The sequence below is a fragment of the Rhincodon typus genome, chromosome 5 (genome assembly GCF_021869965.1).
Source record: "Rhincodon typus isolate 14 chromosome 5, sRhiTyp1.1, whole genome shotgun sequence".
Taxonomy (NCBI): Eukaryota; Metazoa; Chordata; class Chondrichthyes; order Orectolobiformes; family Rhincodontidae; genus Rhincodon; species Rhincodon typus.
In genome coordinates, this window is record NC_063336.1 from 29958250 (window position 1) to 29979659 (window position 21410).

At 39.3% G+C, this 21410-nt stretch overlaps 1 protein-coding gene across 1 annotated transcript in view; it reads left to right on the forward strand.

The window, feature by feature from the left end:
- Positions 1 to 29: 29 nt before the first annotated feature.
- The window catches only part of LOC125483105 (centrosomal protein of 162 kDa-like), a 27971-nt gene continuing 6590 nt past the window's right edge, over positions 30 to 21410 (forward strand). The window contains exons 1-7 of the mRNA XM_048596717.1: positions 30 to 128; positions 3218 to 3330; positions 6187 to 6301; positions 12738 to 12864; positions 14136 to 14299; positions 15577 to 15681; positions 19236 to 19463. Of these exons, the coding sequence (XP_048452674.1) occupies positions 30 to 128; positions 3218 to 3330; positions 6187 to 6301; positions 12738 to 12864; positions 14136 to 14299; positions 15577 to 15681; positions 19236 to 19463 (951 nt within the window). The remainder of the gene's footprint in view (positions 129 to 3217; positions 3331 to 6186; positions 6302 to 12737; positions 12865 to 14135; positions 14300 to 15576; positions 15682 to 19235; positions 19464 to 21410) is intronic.

Sequence of the window (21410 nt, forward strand, 5' to 3'; positions counted from 1 at the left end):
TTAATTTCAGGGGCAGTATGAATACAAATATGGTACACAACAGTGATGAATTTGAAGCAGCAGTGATTCAGAACTGTTGTGAAATGTTAACTCAGCATAGATACTGCCGACCTAAAGAACAAAGAACAGTAAGGCAAAGGAACAGGCCCTTTGGACCACCAAGGCAGCGCCAATGCATGATGCCTTTCTAAACTAAACTAAACTAAAAACCTCTTGCTTCCTACCTGGACCTCTAACTGGATCACTTAACACAGCAATGTCACTTGCAGTCTCTCCATAGTTTTAAATGCTAACATTATATATTCAATGAGGTGATGTAGATCTAGGTGTGTGGTTGAAAGTCAAAATTCTGGTTGATGCAGAATCAGACAAAAGAAAAGGCATACTTTAACCAGACTGGTGCCTGTGTTTATTCAGAATCAAGGTTTTATTTATTTTTTCTTCTTTTTATTGTGTTTGTGTAAGTGCAGGGACTCTGTGAAGCCACCATTGTGTAAATAACTTTATTCAATATTTCCCACTATCAGGAAAAATACCCATGTGGCCAGTAAGAAGGGGCAATGCTGGGATCAAAGTTTCTTTTTGATTGGTGATATGTTCAATGTAGGGTTTAAACATTTAAAAAAGGAGAAATTCTCCAATGAATGTTCCTGTAGTGATGATTTAAAATAATGCACTGCCAAATATCATGCTTTTCTTAGTTTCATTTCCTCTTGTTTGCAATTTGCTTATGAACATGAGAACTACCAAATAGAAAACTGAAATTCATCTAGGTCATCTTCTACCATCCTGATAGCCATGTGACTGTTTAGGTTAGCAGTGGTAATCATTTTATGATTTCAGATTTATTCTAGGGAAGTTGATGGCCTAGTGGTATTATCACTGGACTGTTAATCCAGAGACCCAGATAATGTTCTGGGATAGTAGGAACTGCAGATGCTGGAGAATCCGAGACAACAAGGTGCAAGGCTGGATGAACACAGCAGGCCAAGCAGCATCATAGGAGCAGAGAGGCTGACGTCCCACCCACGGCCTCCAACCTCATCGTTCCCCAACCTCGCACTGCCCGCTTCTATCTCCTTCCCAAAATCCACAAACCTGAATGCCCTGGTCGACCCATTGTCTCCGCCTGCTCCTGCCCCACCGAACTGATCTCCAACTATCTCGACTCCATTTTCTCCCCCTTGGTCCAGGAACTCCCTACCTATGTCCGTGACACCACCCACGCCCTCCACCTCCTCCAGAACTTCCAATTCCCCGGTCCCCAACACCTCATCTTTACCATGGACGTCCAGTCCCTCTACACCTGCATTCCCCATGCAGATGGCCTTAAGGCCCTCCGCTTCTTCCTGTCCCGCAGGCCCGACCAGTCCCCCTCCACTGACACCCTCATCCGCTTAGCCGAACTCGTCCTCACACTCAACAACTTCTCTTTCAATTCCTCCCACTTCCTACAGACAAAGGGGGTAGCCATGGGTACCCGCATGGGCCCAAGCTACGCCTGCCTCTTTGTAGGTTACGTGGAACAATCCCTCTTCCGTACCTACACCGGCCCTAAACCCCACCTCTTCCTCCGTTACATTGATGACTGTATCGGCGCCGCCTCGTGCTCCCACGAGGAGCTCGAACAGTTCATACACTTCACTAACACCTTCCACCCCAACCTTAAGTTTACCTGGACCATCTCTAACACCTCTCTCCCCTTCCTGGACCTCTCTGTCTCCATATCGGGCAACCACCTAGAAACCGATATTCATTTCAAGCCCACCGACTCCCACAGCTACCTAGAATACTCCTCCTCCCACCCACCTTCCTGCAAAAATGCTATCCCCTATTCCCAATTCCTTCGCCTCCGCCGCATCTGCTCCCAGGATGAGGCATTCCACTCCCGTACATCTCAGTTGTCCTCGTTTTTCAAGGACCGTAACTTCCCCTCCTCAGTGGTCGAGAACGCCCTCAACCGTGTCTCCCACATCTCCCGCACCTCATCCCTCACACCCCGTCCACGCAATAAAAACCAAAAAAGAATCCCCCTCGTCCTCACGTACCACCCCACCAACCTCCGGATCCAACGCATCATCCTCCGACACTTCCGCCATCTGCAATCCGACCCCACCACCAAAGACATCTTTCCCTCCCCACCTTTATCTGCTTTCCGGAGGGACAACTCTCTCCGTGACTCCCTTGTCCACTCCACACTCCCCTCCAGCTCCACCACACGCGGCACTTTTCCCTGCAACCGCAGGAAGTGCTACACCTGCCCCCATACCTCCTCCCTCACCCCCATCCCAGGCCCCAAGAAGACTTTCCACATCAAGCAGATGTTCACCTGCACATCTGCCAATGTGGTATACTGCATCCGCTGTACCCGGTGTGGCTTCCTCTACATCGGGGAAACCAAGCGGAGACTCGGGGACCGCTTTGCAGAACACCTACGCTTGGTTCGCAACAAACAACTGCACCTCCCAGTCGCGAACCATTTCAACTCCCCCTCCCATTCCTCAGACGACATGTCCATCCTGGGCCTCCTGCAGTGCCACAACGATGCCACCCGAAGGTTGCAGGAACAGCAACTCATATTCCGCTTGGGAACCCTGCAGCCCAATGGTATCAATGTGGATTTCACAAGTTTCAAAATCTCCCCTCCCCCCACCGCATCCCAAAACCAGTCCAGCTCGTCCCTGCCTCCCTAACCTGTTCTTCCTCCCACCTATCCCCTCCTCCCACCTCAAGCCGCACCTCCATCTCCTACCGACCAACCTCATCCCGCCCCCTTGACCTGTCCGTCCTCCCTGGACTGACCTATCCCCTTCCTAACTCCCTACCTACACTCACCTTTCCTGGCCCCATCCCCGCCTCTTCGACCTGTTTGTTTCTTCTCCACCTATCCTCTCCTCCATCCCTCTTCTATCCGCCTCCCACTCTCTCCCTATTTATTTCAAAACCCCCTTCCCCTCCCCCTTTTCTGATGAAGGGTCTAGGCCCGAAACGTCAGCCTCTCTGCTCCTATGATGCTGCTTGGCCTGCTGTGTTCATCCAGCCCTGCACCTTGTTGTCACTGTATGAATACAAGTCTTTTTTAGCTAATGTTTGAGATGTTAACAGGAAAGCTGTGTTTTACATTTAGGACTTGTATTCTTGGGATTTATATACTACAGATTATTTGACGTAACACGAATGTATTCTATTAGTGATTGAAGAACATTTATTATTTCAGGAAAATGAAAGACTTTACTCGCAGGTGAAAGAGCTTCAGGTCCTTAATAAGAGAAATGAAGAGAAAACGTTCACAGAAACTCAACATTTAATGGCTGAAATACATCGACTAAAGTAAGGCTTTTAAATATGCTGATCTAAAAGTTCATGCATTGATTCTCCAAATTAGTGAATGACATTAGATAAAGCAATAAACCCAGATTCTTCTGAATACTACTGTATGATACTTGAAAGCTAACAGCACACCTCCGTGTATTTATCATTGCAGTTGAACCATTTGAAAAGCTGATAATTGCCACTGAAAGCCATTGCAAGCTGCCCTCACCTTGCATTGATTGGAGATGTACATTGTATGCTTCATATATTTCTGTTACTTATGTTTAGATAGCTGATTATAGGAAGTCAAAGCGCATAGAATAATGAGTACTTTGTTGATGTGGTAAGACTGCAGTCACAAAATATGTGCAGTTTTTTAAAGAACAAAAAGACTTTTTTTAAAATATAGCCATCATTTTTACAGTGTGGTGTTTTCCAAGCTTTTAGAAATGGATATTGGCACAAAAGCAAACCTGCTGTTTTTAAAAGGTTAGAAGATAACAAAATACCAATATCACATCCTGAGAAGTGACATTGCCTTGTACTTACATTATTAGAAATTGTTAAGGCAGATATTTATTACTTGACCCTATTTACCCTCATTTGGTACAGCTGATAACAATTTTGACTACACTTGATTCAACCATATTACTGTAGGTCTGGAGCCATTTTTCTTAACTGCAAGAAATATAGGCTTCATTCCTTTAAAGAAACTAGGGAACTAATTAGGTTTGTGTAACAGTAGAAACAAATGATGACAGGTTCTTAGTCTCTTACTGATACTGCTTTTTGTTCAAAGATCTTTTTAAGCTGAGTTGAAATTTTGAAAATGCCAGAATAGGAGTTGAACTGTCATTCTCTAATTCTCATACAGAACATGAGTAAGGAGGTTATGCTGAACCTGTTCAACCTCAGCTGAAGCATTGCATCCAATTGTGAATGTAACTCTCCAAGAAGGACCTGAAGGCATTGGTGATAGTGTAAAAGGGGTTTCCAAGATTGGTTCCAGACCCAAGAAAGTTCCATTATGAAGAAAAGTTTTCTTTGGAAAGTGAATGTTGAGAGGAGATCTAACAATAGTTTTCGAAATTGTAAGAGTTCTGGTCAGAATAAACAAGGAGAACATATAGTGAAAGAATCAAACAGATTTAAAGTAATTAGTAAAAGGCTCAAAAAGGTGAGGAAAATCTTTCTTACTTAATAAGTGGTTAGGGTCTGGAATGCACTGCCAGAGTATGTGGTGGAAGCAGGTTCAATTTAGCAGTTCAAAAAGGAATTAGACAAAGTGCAGGGTTACAGGGAGACAGCTGGAAGTGCTCATTTGGAGAGCTGGAAGAGACACAGTGGGGCCGTATGACAGCCTCCTTCTGCACTGTAACAGTTCTGAACAGTACTTTTGTTACTTTTGTTTATTTAAGTTTTTTGAAAATATTGAAGAATAGAAATTCACTTCAGATATTGATGCAGCACAGGCGATATCATCCCATTACAGGCAACATGTGATATTCAGTTCCAGGCATTATGTACATTGAATATAACCTTGTTTTGTGCCAATACCTGGAACAAAATTCAACCCCCTTAACCCCCCCCTTCACATTCTTTCTTTTTTGTTTTTTAAACCATGTCCTTGTCATCAAAGGGCACTAACAGTCAAACAGATTCAAATAGCATGGACTAGAGCCATTTAAATTGGACAAATTAGAGATGGCAAGGCTCCTTTTCAGAAACAACATTCTAATCTGGTAGCATCTGTGGAGGGAAAACAAAGTCCACATTTTGAGTCCAGAGACCCTTCTTTAGAACAGTTTTTGTTTCAGATTTTCAGTATCTGCAGTTCTTTGTTTTTGATGATGTTAAACTGACAGCTTTGAGGACATTTTCTCTTTTAGCTTGGAATTTTTCATATTCATTTCACAACTTCCTATTGTGGGATTTGCTAATCCAGTATATAGAAATTTGGAAAGTAGGAGGTGGAGTCGGCCATTCAGTCTATCGAATCTGTTCCGCTGTTCAGCTGTTCAGCATGATCATGACTGATCTTCTACCTCAATGCCATAATTGCGCTCATTCCTCATGCCATTTTACATCTTTGGTGTCCAGAAATCTATTCATTTATTTCTTCAATATAATCATTGACTTGATATCCATTGCCTTATGTGGTAGAAAATTCCACAGGTTCACCACCCTCTGTGAACCACCAGGCTTATGGTGTGAAAGAAGTACTTTGCTTTGCAGATATCATCCATAGTTTACTCGATTGCAGTCACTCCATTCTCAATCAGAAGGTTGTGGGTTCAAGTCTCATTCCAGAATCTGGGCACAAACATCAAAGTTGACACTTCGGTGCAGTACTGAGTGAGTGCTGTACTTTCAGATGAGACATTAAAATAATCTAACCTCTCATGTAGCCAAAACCATCCTGTGGCACTATTTTGAAGAAGAGCAGGGGAGCTATCCCCAGCGTTTTAACTAATATTTTGCTAATATTTAACATTTTCTAGTCATTATCACTTGGTGTTTGGAACTTGCTATTAGCAAATTAGTTTCACTGTTTCTTCCAGTACAACAATGATTACACTTCAAAAGTACTAAGTTGGAATAACCTATAGCTGTGAAAGATGCTATATAAATGCAGTTTTTATTTCCTTCCATTTCCATTATGTACCAAAACACTTCATCATCTATTTTTGCATTACCTGGAATATATTAGATTATAAAAAAGCTACTATATGTGTGAACAATTTGACAATTTTAGTTAAAAATGGCTACATTTAAAAGAATTTGCTTTAAATACAAAGGAATAAGTCTCTGTTTAATTTCAAGTTTGCATTTTGAAAATCAAACTGTCATTTTTTTTGCCTTTTTCCTCATTAGGGAAAACTCAAACAAGGATAATATGAAGCAAGTATCAGTCCAAGATATCCGGTTGACTGAACAAGTTAAAGATCAGAATATTAGTGACTTACTTTCACAATTGAGAGTAAAACAGGCAAGTACATAGCATAGAGTCATACAACGAAGAAACAGGCCTTTTGTCCCGCCATGTCTGCGCCAACCGAAAAACACCAAACTACATTAATCTGATTTTCCTGCCCTTGGTCCAGTGCACTTACTCCTGACCTTAAACTTATGCCCTCTGGTCTTCAAATCATCTGCCATGGGGGGAAGATTCTCATGATCTGCTCTGTCTGTGCCTTTCATAATTTTGTACATCTCAGTCAGATCTCATCTGCTCAGTCTCATCTGCTCCAAGGAAAATAAACACATCCTATCAAGTCTCTCTTCATCACTGAGATGAATCCCTGGGAATATCCTGGTAAATCTCCTCTGCACCCTGTCCAGCACAGTCTCATCCTTCAGATATTTTGGCAACCAGAACTGCACACAGTATTCCAACTGTGGCTGAATCAATGTTTTATAAAGTTGTAACAAGAATTCCTTGCTCCTCTATTCTATGCCATGGCTAATGAAGGCAAGCATCCCGTACTCCTCCTTCATCACCTTGCTGACCTGTGCTGACACTTTTAGGCATCTAAGGGCTTGTACGGGAAGGTCCTTTTGTTCCTCAGTACTCCCTACGGACCTACCATTCATTGTGTATATGCTTTCCTTACTGGGCCTCCAAATATCAAAATATTTAGTCACGTTTTTGAAAAAACTCAATTAAATTTGTTGGACACGATCTCCCTTTAACAAAATTGTGCTATCTCTGCCTTTCCAGGAGTAGATTAATCCCATTGCTCAGAACTTTTTTTCCAATAATTCCCCTGCCACTGACATCAGATTAACTGGTCTGTAATTACCTGGCCTAACCCCACTGCTCTTCTTGAACAAGCAACCACAGTAGCTATCTTCCAGTCATTTGGCACTTCTCCTGCGAAGTATATGTATCACCACCACAAAAATTTCCTCCCTTCCCTCTCTTTGCATCATCCTGGGAATTTATGCACCTTTTATGCCCATTAAAACATCTCATACCTCCTCGCTACTAATCTTAACATGTTCTGGAATCTCTCCATCCTAACTGAAATCTCTGGCTGCAATGTCCTTCTCCTTTTGTTAACACAGATGAGAAGTATTCATTTAAGACCTCACGCACAAGTTGCGTCTTTGGTCTCTAATAGGTCCCACTCTTTCCCTGGTAATTCTCTTACTCTTAATATGCTTATAAAAACTCATGGGATTTTCGTTCATTCTATCTGCCAAAAATATGTCGTGACGCTCTTTGCCCTCCTAATTTCTTTTTTAAGCAGCCCCCTACACTGTTTATATTTTGAACAGCCTCCTCTGTTTTTAATGTGCTATACCTAATATACACTTCTATCTTTTTCTCTATCAAATATCCAGAAACAAAAACAGAAACTTTAGAATCCCTACAGTGTGAAAGCAGGCCATTTGGCTCATTGAGTCCATACCGACCCTAATCCCTGAAACCCTGCATTTCCCATGGCTAACGCATCAAACCCACACATCCCTGGACACTATGGGCAATTTAGCATGGCCAATCCACCTAACCTGCACATCTTTGGACTATGGGAGGAAACCGGAGCACCTGGAGGAAACCCGCACAGACATGGGGAGAATGTGCAAACTTAACACAGACAGTTGTCCAAGGGTGGAATCGAATGCAGGTCCCTGGTGCTGTGAGGAGCAGTGCTAACCACTGAGTCATCGTGTTTCCCAATTAGTGGAAAAACTCAGCAAGTCTGGTAGCATCTGTGGAAAGAAAACAGAGTTAATGTTTTGGGTCCAGTGAAGAAGATCACTTGACCTGAAACATTGACTCGGCTTTGTCTCCACAGATTCTGCCAAACTTGAATTTTTTTCATCAATTTCTATTTTTGGTTCTGATTTCCAGCATCTGCAGTTCTTTTTTTTCCCCATTGACACCCAGGATTGCCTGGACTTGCTGTCCTTGCCGTTCATTCTTAAAGCAATACCCTGGCCCTGATTTCTCATGATACTACTTTCAAAGGATTCCACTTTCCAAATGAAGACTTACCTGCAAGTAATGGCTCCCAGTCTATGTTTGCCAGATCCTGTCTAATGATATTGAAATCAGCCTTCCACCAATTTAGATATTTAACTTCTGCTTTATCATTATTCCTTTCCATAATGACTTTGAAACTTAAGAGTTATGGTCACTATGTCTGAACTGCTTGCCTACTGAAACTTCAGTTACTTGACTGGGTACATTCCCAAGCATTGCCCTATCTCTGGTAGAATTGTCCATGTACTGGCACAAAAAGCTCTCCTGGATGTATTTTAAAAATCCCACCCTATCTAATTGAAATCTATTTGAAATCCCCTACAACTATAACCCTGTTTACCTCTCACCTTTCAGTGACTTGCCAACGTATCTGTTTCTGTATTTCCCCATGACTGTTGGGATGCGTGTGATATAATCCCAGCAAAGTAACCCTTTTTTTATATTTCCAAGATCTGTCTAGATGGCCTCATTTGAAGACCTTTCTAGGACATCCTCCCTCATTACTGCAGTGATGGTTTCCTTTATCAATAATGCAATGACCCCACCTCTCTTACATTCCCCACCACCCCCCAACTTCCCTGACCATTGTGCCCGAAACTTCTTTACCCTGGAATGTTGAGCTGCCAGCCCTGTCCTTCCTTCAACCTTGTCTCAGTGATTGCTACAGTATCATATTCCCACATGCTAATCAATACTGTAAGTTCATCTGCCTTACCAGTCAAGCTCCTTGCATTAAAATAGATACATTGTAGCTTTCTGGACCTCCCATGCACCTTACATTGCTCATGTCTTCTCCGTCCACTGGATTGTCTCAAAGGATGGTTTTCACAGTCATGTGTGGAAAGTATCTTATTTAGAATGTTCAAAAAGTACGATGTGACTTATTATCAATTTTGTAATTTCTATCTCACAACATTTGAAAAGGCTGTTATAATATGGCCCCTAACATCCATACGGCAGTTGAATATCTACATAAATGTAGCGATGCGACACGAGTACTCATAGGGCTGAGGAGTGCAGGATGACAAACCACAAACCATGATCGAAAGATCAGACAATTAGTTGCAAATTTTTATAAATTTGCTCGTGGGATGTGGGAGTCACTGGCTGGTCATTTCTTGAGCCTCTCCCCCAGTCGCCCTCCGGAGAGTCAGTCGTAGAGTTATGGCTCTGGAGTCACACGTAGGTCATACCAGATAACAACGGCCGATTTTCTTCCCTAAAGAACACTAATAAACCCAATTTGTTTTCAAACGTCACCTTCTGCTCTGGTGGGTTTTGAACACATGACCCCAGCACATCAGCCTGGGATTCTGGGTTTAAAAATCCAGTGATATTACCACTATCCCACTGTTATCTCCTGCTGGTTGGAGTCTAAGGGGCCCGTATTCTGTTCTGATATAAATTATAATTGTCTGTGTGAGAGACAATTTAATTTTTTTTAAATCTTTTGGGAGTCTAAGGCACAGACCTGGATGAAATTCCATAAGTGAGCTCTGCAGCCACTGTTTGACAAGAGGATGTGTCTTATTTTGGCAAGTGTATCTCTAGCAGGAAGCTCCTAAAACTGAAAATACAGTAACTACTAAATTTAAGAAGTCTTTTCCAATTTGTTTTCCAGTTATTTGAAGTTTAATAAGTTGAATTAAAATTGCTTGAATTGTACCTTTTTATCCTAATTCTAGTACTTGTGTGCACGACTCATTATCTTTCTGGTATCCTAAATAGGACAAGTATAAAATAAAAAATAATTTAAAACCTGTGCTATTATTCATGTCACTTGTCTTTCAAGGATCCACTTATTTCCTATTATGAATGCTGTGGACATTTTCAGAGTCTCTGTTCTCCTACAGTTTATTGTATTTACCATGGTATGTTGTCACTTGTTTAATGCTGCATCAGAAAGCAAAACTCCATTAATGCTTATGATTAGCATTCCAGTTTCTAATAGGCTTCAGTATACCATAAGAATACTTAAGTTGCTAACATTGTGCTAATTTGCTTATTAATTTGTGCACTAAATTTTGTTTTCATTATACTTAAACAAAGTTAGATAAGAAGTAGATGTTAACCTCAAACCCTGGTGGGATCTATTTTGTAATTAAATAAGTAGAAATTTATAGCTCCCCAATTTGGTCATATTTTTAAATTTCTGAATGTTATCTTTGAAATATTGATTAAATAGTTGTACTTTATTGAATTTGCTTTACATTCTCTTGGTTATAATCAGTTTTCTACCTCCCTGTGCTGTGCTATTCTCTGAAGAAGGTACACAGGGCAGACTGTACTGCAGAGATCATAACATTAGACCATAGGAAATAGGAACAGGAGTGGGCTGATTGGTGGAGCTAGCTCAAGGTGCCATTCCTGATTGGTTCGTAGCTGATCCGACACTGCCAAGATCCTTAAGAATCCTATCTGTTTGAATGAGATCACCTCTCATTCTTCTAAGCTTCAGTGAGTGGAGCCCCAACGTGTTTAGCCTTCGTTCATAAGACAGTTCTTCCATTCCCAGAGATCATCCTTGTGAACCTTTGTCCGAACTGCCTCCACTAAAATAATATCTTTTGTTACATTAGGGCATGAAAACTGTCATAGTACTCCAGATCTCGTCTCCCCCTCACTGTGTGCAGTTGCAGCAAGACTTCCCTGTCCTTATATGCCTACCCATTTGAAATAAAGGCCAACGTTCCATTAGTCTTCCTGATCCCTACTGCGCCTGTGTGCTAGCTTTGTGTTTCATACACAAGTACCCCCAAGTCCTTTTATGTTGCAGTTTTTTACTGTTTTTCACCATTCAAATAATACTCCATTCTTTTGATCTTCCTTCCAAACTGAACAACTTCACATTTTTCCATTTGCCAGTTTTTTGATCACTTACTTAACCCATCAATATCTCTCTGTACACTGTTTGTATCCCTTTTGCAATCTGCCTTTCTACCTATTCTTGTGTCGTCTGCAAATTTAGTTGCAGTACATTTGATTTCTTCCTCCAGTTGCGGTCCTAGCACTGATACCTGTGGAATCCTGTTGTTACAGGTAGTCAACCTGAAAAAGTGCCCTTCCCCAAACTCACTGGTTCCTGACCATTAGCCAATTATGTATCCATGCCACTACGCTAATTCCAATACCATGGGATTCTCACCTTCCAAGTTAAATTTTTGTGAAGAACTTTGTCGAACACTTCTGGAAGACCAAAAACAATGCATCTACTAATTCCCCTCTATCTACACTGGTTGAGACTTCCTTGAAAAACTGTAATAAATTAGTCTGACACAATTTCCTTTCGTGAAGCCATGCTGATTCTGCAACATGAGATTATGATTTTCCAGATGTGCTGCTATTACTTCCTTAATAATTGATTCTCACATTTTTCCAAAAATAGATGTCCAGCTGTTCCAAACTGGCTTTCGCCTCCCTTTTTGAATTGGGGTGTCACATTGGCATTTTTCCAATCCTCTGGTACTTGTCCAGAATCCAAGGATTTTTGGAAAATTATGCCCAATGCATCCACTATCTGTGCAGGTGCATATTTTCAAATCCTAAGAGGAAAGCCATCAGGGCCAAGGGACTTGCCTGTCTTTAGCCCTATTAGTTTGTTTAATACAACTTCTCTTGTGATGGTGGTACTTAATTACTCCCCTGTATTCTTTAGTGTTAATGGGATGTTCAGTATATTTGCCACTGTAAAGACTGGTGCAAAACATCTGTTTATCTCCTTTGCTATTTCCTTGTTCCCCAGAGCTATTTCTCCAGATATGTTTTCTAAGGGACCTATGTGCACTTGGATCTTGCTTCCTTTTTTCATATATTTAAAGAAACTCCCGTTGTCTGTTTTTACATTCCTCACTAATTTACCGTCGTGTTGGTTCTCTCTTTTGCACTCTCTCGTGCGCTCTCGCTGTTTCTTCTTATTGTCTTTTTAGCCCTCTTTTGCTGAGTTCTGAATTTATCCTTGTCTTTGGGGCTATCACTGACTTTTGCCTCCTTCTATGCTTTTGCTTTCAACTTAATACTCTCCTTAACTCCCTCGGTTAGCCATAGTTCATTCATCCCTCTCAGAATATTTCCTCCTTACTGGGATATATTTTTGCTGAGAGTAATGAATTCTCTCTTTAAATGTCTGATACTGCTTGCTTGCTGTCTTTCCTGCTAATCTATCTGCCCAGTCCACTTCAGCTAACTCTGTTCTCATTTCATTGTAATTCCCCTTATTTAAGTTAAACAGAGGTTTGCTTGGTTGTCAGTGTTCTATATTGTGGCTTTGGAAAGATCTTTTATTTTACAGGACTATCAGTTTTATTATTTTCTTCTGCTTCCTGGATGAAGCACCCTGTTTGCACATGAATATCCTAATTACCCTTGGCTGGTGACTGATTTTCATCTGAGCAGGTTCTATCTCTTTATTTCAGTATTTTAACTCTTCCCCTTTCAGAAAGAAGAGACTAAACATACTGAAGAAATTAAAAAACTAAAACAAGAGAAGCAAGCATTAATGGTAGATCTGGAAAACATGTCAAAAGAGTGTAATATGGCTAAAATACAACTTACTTATACTTCAGGTAAGTTGTGTTGTTTGACCTCATTGAAGGCAATTTAGAATTTGTTGAAGTTATGGAATTGAACTTATCAACTTGTCCTCATTTAGCTTTAAAATGCATTAACAGTAGATAAAACAGATTATTGGAAGAAAAAAAATGATCAATAATTTAAAAAAATTGATTTCAGCATATTGTGTGATATCCATATTCCTATGGCACAATTTTGCATAATGTAAAAGAAAACCTTATCTACATTTTGAGACTACCCTTACATAGGGCAGGTATTGCGGATTAGTTGCACGTTTTTGCCTGGTCACTGTCCAATTTCTCTCTGCCACATGGGAGAATACCAAACTGCATATAAACGAAGTGTGAATATGTAATAATGAGATGTTAATGCATGCATATAGGCTCTTGCCACTCACTAGCGGGATTCTCTTTTCATTGTTCAAACCTTTTTTTCTCTGTTAAGAATCTGATTTTTCTTGCCATGTTTTCTTTACTGACTCGCTATTGCCCACATTGTTCAGAGGCAGGGAACATTCCAACCATACTCTTTTTGTAAAATGTGTTAATTTTAGTTCAGACGTTTTTATTTATTCTACCTTGGCTTCATGAAACATGGCTAACCTATATAGTCAACTGATTGCTGTGACCATTTTAAGTCTGTCTACGTTTTTTTTTAAAACCATTTCAGTCTATTAAAATTCTAGGTACTGAAATAAAATAATGGAAGTGAAAAATCAATAATCCCTATTGTATCACTATCATAATTTTTTGCTACTTGAATGCACTCTGCAATCTTTAAATCTCCATGAGCTATGACCACAAGCTGACTTGAGAAATTTGAGTGCAAACTGAATGCTTTTATTAGTCTGTCCAAAATTTGCATCTAAACCTTGAACAACATCTATTTGCATTTATAAATTGCCTTTAACAGTAAACATCATTAAACATTTCACCAAGACATTTTTTAAGATCATCAATGCTGAGTCAATGAGGTATTGAGTGATGACTACAAGTCAAAGAAGTGGTATACTAATAATCTCATATCTTAAGAATGGGGAGGATTGTGTGAAGGCAGAAAGCAAAATTTGGAGTGAGCCCAGATAAAATAGTCAAGATAAAAATCTTTATTTAAATGAACAACTGGATACTGCAATGGGAAAAATGTGGTAATGTGACTGGAAAAATTAAGATGGATGGAATGCCCTTTTCAATCTAAAAATATCTTACTTTATTTCCTAATCACAAGTCATATTCCTGGTTTTAAGAAAGAGTATTTTATCCAGGTGATAAAGAATTTGAAATGAAAATAATGGAAGAACAGTACAAGCAAGAAATCCAGCGTCTCAACAAAAGGTTACAGTGGTATGCTGAAAACCAGGAGATGTTGGATAAGGATGCAGCAAGGCTTAAAGCAGCAAATGTAGAAATTGAGAAGCTGAAGGTGCAGGTACTGAATGTATTTAACGGAAGTAGATGCAACTTTATATTTTGGATAAATACTAATGGACCAGAAGCTAAGCACATCTTGAACCTTTTCTTGCAACAGTTTGACTTGAGTATTGAAGGGTTACTGGTGAAATACTTAGGTGTCTAGAATCTGAGTTGGTGTCACTCGCAGCTTCACATCTTGCAGTACCGCAAGTATGCTTTGAACATAAAATCAATGAATTGCAGTCCCCCAATTGTTATTTATTGAAGAACATTATACATGAGAATTATTTATGAGCCAAAAGGAAATTTATTTTACTTCTTTGACAAATGGTTTTCATGTTAACAGCTTCAACAGATTGCAGAGTTTTGTGGCTGCTAGAAATTCTCTAAATTGTTGTGTTTCATTGACAAATTATGTAAATAATAATACTTGAAACTTGGACAGGTAATTGATAGAACACTGTTATATCAAAATAGAGTCAGTCTTTAGGAGACAGTATTGCAAAAAGTCACCATTTAAATAATATGACTTTCTAGGGTAACCATATTAATGAGCAGGACTGGCAGGAACCGTAGTTCAGAATATTGATCTTGTTTGTGGGATGACCTAAAGTTCCTGTAAGATATGTACTGCATTTCTAAGTGGATTCTGAGAAATTATAGCAAAATTATTGCAGTAATCACAGCACTTTCCATCTGAAACTCAGGCCTTTCTGAAAATGTTGAGTTTTTGAATATCTACAGATTTTCTGATTTAACCCTTCTGGCTGAGCTTTTTGTTCCTTTGTGGCAAGGATATGGACAGCATTAGGTATATGAACAACTTTCACAATGCACAGTGGTTTCATACAACTGAGTTGTTTGTTAGGATAGGATATAGTCAGCTGTTTGTTAGGCTGTGTGGAGTAATGAGAAAGTAACTTCTTCCCCATGTTTTCATCAGACAGTTATTTACCTGTAAGGAACTTATTTTCTAGCATTGCCTGTGTTAACTTAATTCTGTCAGAAGAGATTTAATACAAATTATCTTGCAAGCATGTAACCATTGATTCATCATGAACATTGTAATTGGGTTACTCTTACTGCTCCAATTTACAAATCACTTTTACTCCACTTTCAATGACCAGATACCTTGCTTCGACTTCTTTCCAAATCCTTCAGTCGCCATATTTATACCTTCCTCATTCATTCAGCTATACATGTATACAACATGTTACTTTAAAATTATTGTGCCACTCTATGCTTGCAGTGGTCAAGTTGCAAATTTTAACAATGTCTCCTTTACTTTGTCAGGTAGAAAAGCTTGCTGCTTATTCCAGAGATAAAAATTCGCCTCCCGAGAAACGTGCAAAGGGGAGAGCTCTGGAGGCCAAACGTATTCAAGATCTTGAGCGGCAGGTTTGTTTTGTTTTCAACACTAAATTTTAAGCTTTCTTGCTGTCAGATAGCAGTATTTAACATAATGGGTTCTATATCATGGCATGACTCAGAAACTCTGAAGTAAGCTAGGCATTCATTTCAAAGTTAGTTTTATTTAGGATAAGGTTATGACAGTCAGTTTGTCAAGTGCTTTGAGCTAATACTGCTACTACACATCTAGGCACTGCTCTTCAGTAGAAGAATCGGAAGAACTGCAGATGCTGTAAATCAGGAACAAAAACAGAAGTTGCTGGAAAAGCTCAGCAGGTCTGGCAGTATCTGAAGACAAAATCAGAGTTAAAGTTTCGGGTCCAGTGACCCTTCAGTCTGGTGTGCTTATGTTTCAGTGATTGACTGACACATTAACTTGGATTATATTTTGTTTCATTTCTATCAAACCATATTTAATTCAGGATTTGACCTGTCAGTAGTAACATCAGATAGGATTGTAATAATTTACATTACAGATTATGTCTCTTTACATGCTTCTTCTACTCTGATATTTTCTCTAAATCTCTCCTACTGATGAGCCAGTTATATCATCATCATTTGTCTGTCTCCCCCGAGTTTCTCCTTACTCAGCCCACATTAACCCTGCAGTTTCCTTTCAACGTATTAACATCACAACTAGCATCAATATCACTACAATCACTACCTTCCCTCTAGCCCCAACCTAAATCTCAGTGTCTGGAATTCCGACTGGACATCCTAATCTGGTTTGTTTGATCTCAATACCAGGGTGATGGTGTTATCCTGTGTCTAGAATTATTGTACCACTCTTTACGTTGTATGATATAGTATGGGTATGTCTTTCCTATTTCTTGTGCTAATGAAACATGATATCCCTTCTTGGCCAGAGTAAAATTTCCTGAATGTCCCTTCTGACGTTGGTGCAACATAAGATGTAGGTTAATCTGTTTGTTTGATGATTATGGCTTCTAACTTTAAAGTCTCGTAACCCCCAGACTTTCTGCCCTAGAATTTAAGATCAGCCTAGTTTTTGCCCTGCGCCTATTGTTATAGAATCATAAAGATATACAGCATGGAAACAGACCCCTCGGTCCAACTCATCCATGCTGGCCAGATATCCTATATGAATCTAGGTCCATTTGCCAGCATCTGGCCCATATCTGTCTAAACCTTTCCTATTCATATACCCATCCAGATTCTTTTTTAAATGTTGTAATCGTACCAGCCTCCACCACTTCCTCGAGCAGCTTATTCCATACACGCACCATCCTCTGTGTGAAAAAAAGTTGCTCCTTAGGTCCCTTTTATATCTCTCCCCTCTCACCTTAAACCTATGCCCTCTAGCTTTGGACTCCCCTACCCCAGGGAAAATACCTGGACTATTTACCTATGCAGGCCTCTCATGATTTTATAAACCTCTATAAGGTCACCCCCTCAGCCTTTGACGTTCTAGGGAAAATAGCTCCAGACTATTCAGCCTCTCCCTATAGCTGAAACCCTCCAACCCTTGCAACATCTTCCTAAATCTTCCTAAATCTTTTCTGAACCCTTTCTAGTTTCACAACATCCTCCTCCCAGTAGGAGGGAGACGAGAATTGCACACAATACTCCAAAAGTAGCCAAACCAATGTCCTGTATAGCCGCAACATGACCTCCCAACTCCTACACTCAATGCACTGACCAATAAAGGCAAGCATACGAAATGCCGCCTTCACTATTCTATCTACCTGTAACTTCACTTTCAGGGATTATACCGTCTCTGTTTTCAACTGTGGCATTTCTCCATTTGTTTTACTTTTTCAAGGTTTCGGGAGGTTATGTTTGACCTGAGGTTGCATTTTTAAAACTGGTATATGCATCTTTAACCTCCTTTACCATTAACAATTTAGCTTGCAAGTATCCATTGAGGAATGATGCTCTGTAACTGAGTAGACATAATTTCTATTCTGTATTCTTTATGGATCAGTGAACTCTCTGCCTGACCCTCTTTGCCAGTCCATTGAATGAGGATGCTACCTGGTTGATGCCTACCTCTCAATGAACATCTTGAGATCTTTTCTGACAAATTGATGTCCATTGTTTGATACTAATTCTTTCTGGAAACCACATCATGACGATTCATTTCAGTGCTCTGATCACCAAGTCTGTGATGATTGAATGAAGCGTTGTCTTTTCAGCTGTGACTTGGGTAGTGGGTGTCTAAACATTCACTGTTTTGAAGATGTTGGTTTTCATCTTTAAGGATGTGCTGTAACACTTTTATTTGAATCTGTACATTGCAGGTTACTAAATATGATTCTGTGGTGTAATGACTAAAATTTCTCTTAACAAGCTCCTTCCAGGATGCTGTCTTCTCTCAATCAGTTCTACTGATGTCAGAGTTGCATCATCAGTTACATCATTGTATTTGCATATAATATTATGTATGTTTTGTGCTTCCCTGTTTTATGCTGGCTGTTAGGAAGTTGCGGAAAATTATACTGTTACTGGTTCTGATTTGGATCTTAAATTATTGGTATGAATTCCACGACTGAAATCTGTGTTTGTAGATTTCTGTGTATGTAAAGTCACATTATTGTGGCCTGAGTTTGTCTCATGGTGAATTATAAGTCTGTATGAGAAAATCTTTGAGACTCACCTGACATTTTTGAATAAGGGCAACAATTTATCATATGGTATCGTGTCAATCATATTTGCTCAAGGGAGCTTGGATTTCTTTCCAGGTTGCGTCAATTTGAATGTAAGAGTCTGTATTATATAATACTTTATTTAAAAAATTACAGTGTATATTTTTATCTTGGATGGTTGGACATTCCATATCACCTGATAGAAACCCTAGAGAGGAATATTTGACACATAGAAACAGAAAAAATAATATGATTCTGATTTTCCAGCAATTTAAATTAAGGGACGTTATATTGGATGGGGTTAGTAACTTGCATGCATTTTCCTCAGCCAATCATTTTGTTTTCTTTTCTTATCCACCTCTCCACTTAGACAATAAATATAATTCTGTGGCCTTATGCGAGGTATGTGCACATGTGGATTTCTCGACTTTGCAGACTTCTAACCGCACACAGGTGCAGCTACAACTGTGTTTCACTTGGCAATTTATTATTTCAGAGATAAAGGTCAGGTACATGCTGTCTCTGTTAATTTATTTTTGGAAAAAGAAATCTATCCTCTTTATTAGCGGTCTGTGAGAAAGAGACTGAGCTATCTCTTTAAGGTTGCTGATTCACAAGAGAGTATGAGTCTGCTATATCAGTTCTTTCTGCTAGGGTCAGGATTCTCTGACAAGCTGTGATCTTTACTTGGTATGCACTCAAGGTTCACTCCAGAGATTTGAGTACAAAATCTGTGCTGAGACTTCTTCAGTGCTGTTCAGTGGGAGAGGTGCACTCTGAGGGGCCAACTTTCAGGTTCAACATTAAACTGAAGCCTTGTTTTTTGTCTTAAAGGCACCTTGGCCCTATTTCAAAAGAAAGGCAGGTGGCACTTCTACCCAGTATCCTCCATGTGTAAGTACAAAACCAGGTAATATCTTATTTGCATTTTGACAGGTTAAGGAAATGGAAAAAATAATTCAAAGGCGATATCCAAATTCGTTGCCTGCTCTTATATATGCAGCTGCATCTGTACCTGAAACAGATTCTGAAACAGCAGGCAGACTGCATTCAAGAGGATTTTTAGAGAAAAGAATAAAGAAATTAGAAGCTGACCTGGAAGGAAAAGATGAAGAAGCAAAGAAGAGTTTAAGAGTAATGGAGCAACAATTCCAAAAAGTAAAGGTATTTCTTATTGTGATTCAATGCTAAATTATTAATGATAAGTTCAGTTTGAAGAGGACTTCGAACAAAGACCAATACACCAGAAGAACAGGCCGTTCGGCACACTAAGCCTGCATTGACACCTGACTCCTTTCAAAACTAAAAATCTTTTGCTTCTACATGGTTCGAATCCCTCTATTCCCTGCCTATACATGTATCTGTCAAGATGCTTCTTAAACATTGCTATTTTACCTGTTTCTGCAAACTCCTGTGGTAGGACGTTCAAAACAGTTACCACCCTCTGTGTTTTAAAACAAAACTTGCCACTCACATCTTCTAGTAACTTATATTTCTGTGTTAGGAAAAAGTCTCTGACAATACATTCTGTCCATGCCTGTCATAATTTTGTAAACTCCTATCAGGTCAACTCCACTCAGCCTCCAATGTTCAAGTGAAAACAAACCAAGCTTGTCCAATCTCTCCTCAAAGCCAATACCCTCCAAACCAGGGGTATTGGGGGAAATATCTAGTTTGCAAACAAAATATTGTAAAGTGCCTATCATTTTAAAGAGTTTTGTGATGTCTTTATTACCTCTACCACGGAAGGTGAGCAGAGGTAATGTTTCTGCCTCTTTCTGTTTGTTTGTCTGTTTGTGAACAATATACCTTTTAAAAACTAATAGATAAATTTATGTGCAATTTATGTGCAGAAAGTATATGAGCAAGGAACAACTAATTCGTTTTTGACAACTTTCTGCATCAGAACCCTGGAATTTCCTTTTAAGGATTCATTACACTGGGAAATCAGATGAATTGATATCTTGTTTCAGATAATATAGGTTATCTTAGCCAGTAAGATAGAATTTGTCATAGTTGTTAAAATGTGAGCAGAATTTTCAGAGCAGGATATTTATTGGCCTGAAGTATCTTCAGTGAGATGAATACTCTTAATAAAAGATTTTTTTTAATATATGTAGTTACAGACCATCAATCAGAGAGGGAAAATCCTTAAGGCAGATCTGCATAATTGTAACACTGAGTTAACATAGCTTGGTAGAGTTATGCATTCTGTTCTGTCCTATCTTCACTTGTTGATTTAGAAATTTTTAAAAATCTGTTGAATTTTACATAACTATTTGCACAAAAATTATATGACATTCGAAAGATAAGGTCATCCCATGAGCACCCAATTCTACCATGATAACATCCAAACCCATTTTGATTTTCAGTACTGGTTTTGTTTACACTTAACAGTTTGTTCCTAAGATATGTTACACTTTGAATGAAGATCTTTCTATGAGCTTGTTTTAAAATGCTTTCCCTCATATTTAAATTGTCATTTCATACTGGTTGTCCACTCAAATTTGAATTGATATACAACATTTACTATATCAGTTAGGATTTTGGATATCCCTACAATGTCGCGAATAATTTTCTTTTTAAACTGTAGAGCTTCAGCTTTTCCAACTTTTTCTCACAGTTCACCCCTTTTATACTTGGAAATCCTCTTTGTTGTTCTTTTTAGGATTTAATTGCATGACAAGTCCAGTACATCTTCCAAATGGTTATTTCAACCAACCAAATACCATTAAATACTCCAGCCTTCTGGCTAACTCCTCTTTTATATTTTATTACATTTAACAAATTAGTTCACAACATCTCTTTGCCTTGGTACCTTTTTATTCTTATGCATTTAGCGTCCAATTAACAGAATGTAATACTATCATTACTGACTAATGCAATGTAAAGCCCATCACAATTTCTAGTCACTGATGATTTTCTGTGTATTTTTAATTTTTAGACATATTGTTCAGATACTAAAACTGATGAGTTAACCTAAGAGATAGTAGGAACTGCAGATGCTGGAGAATCCAAGACAACAAGGTGCAGAGCTGGATGAACACAGCAGGCCAAGCAGCGCCATAGGAGCAATAAGGCTGACGTTTCGGGCCTAGACCCTTCATCAGA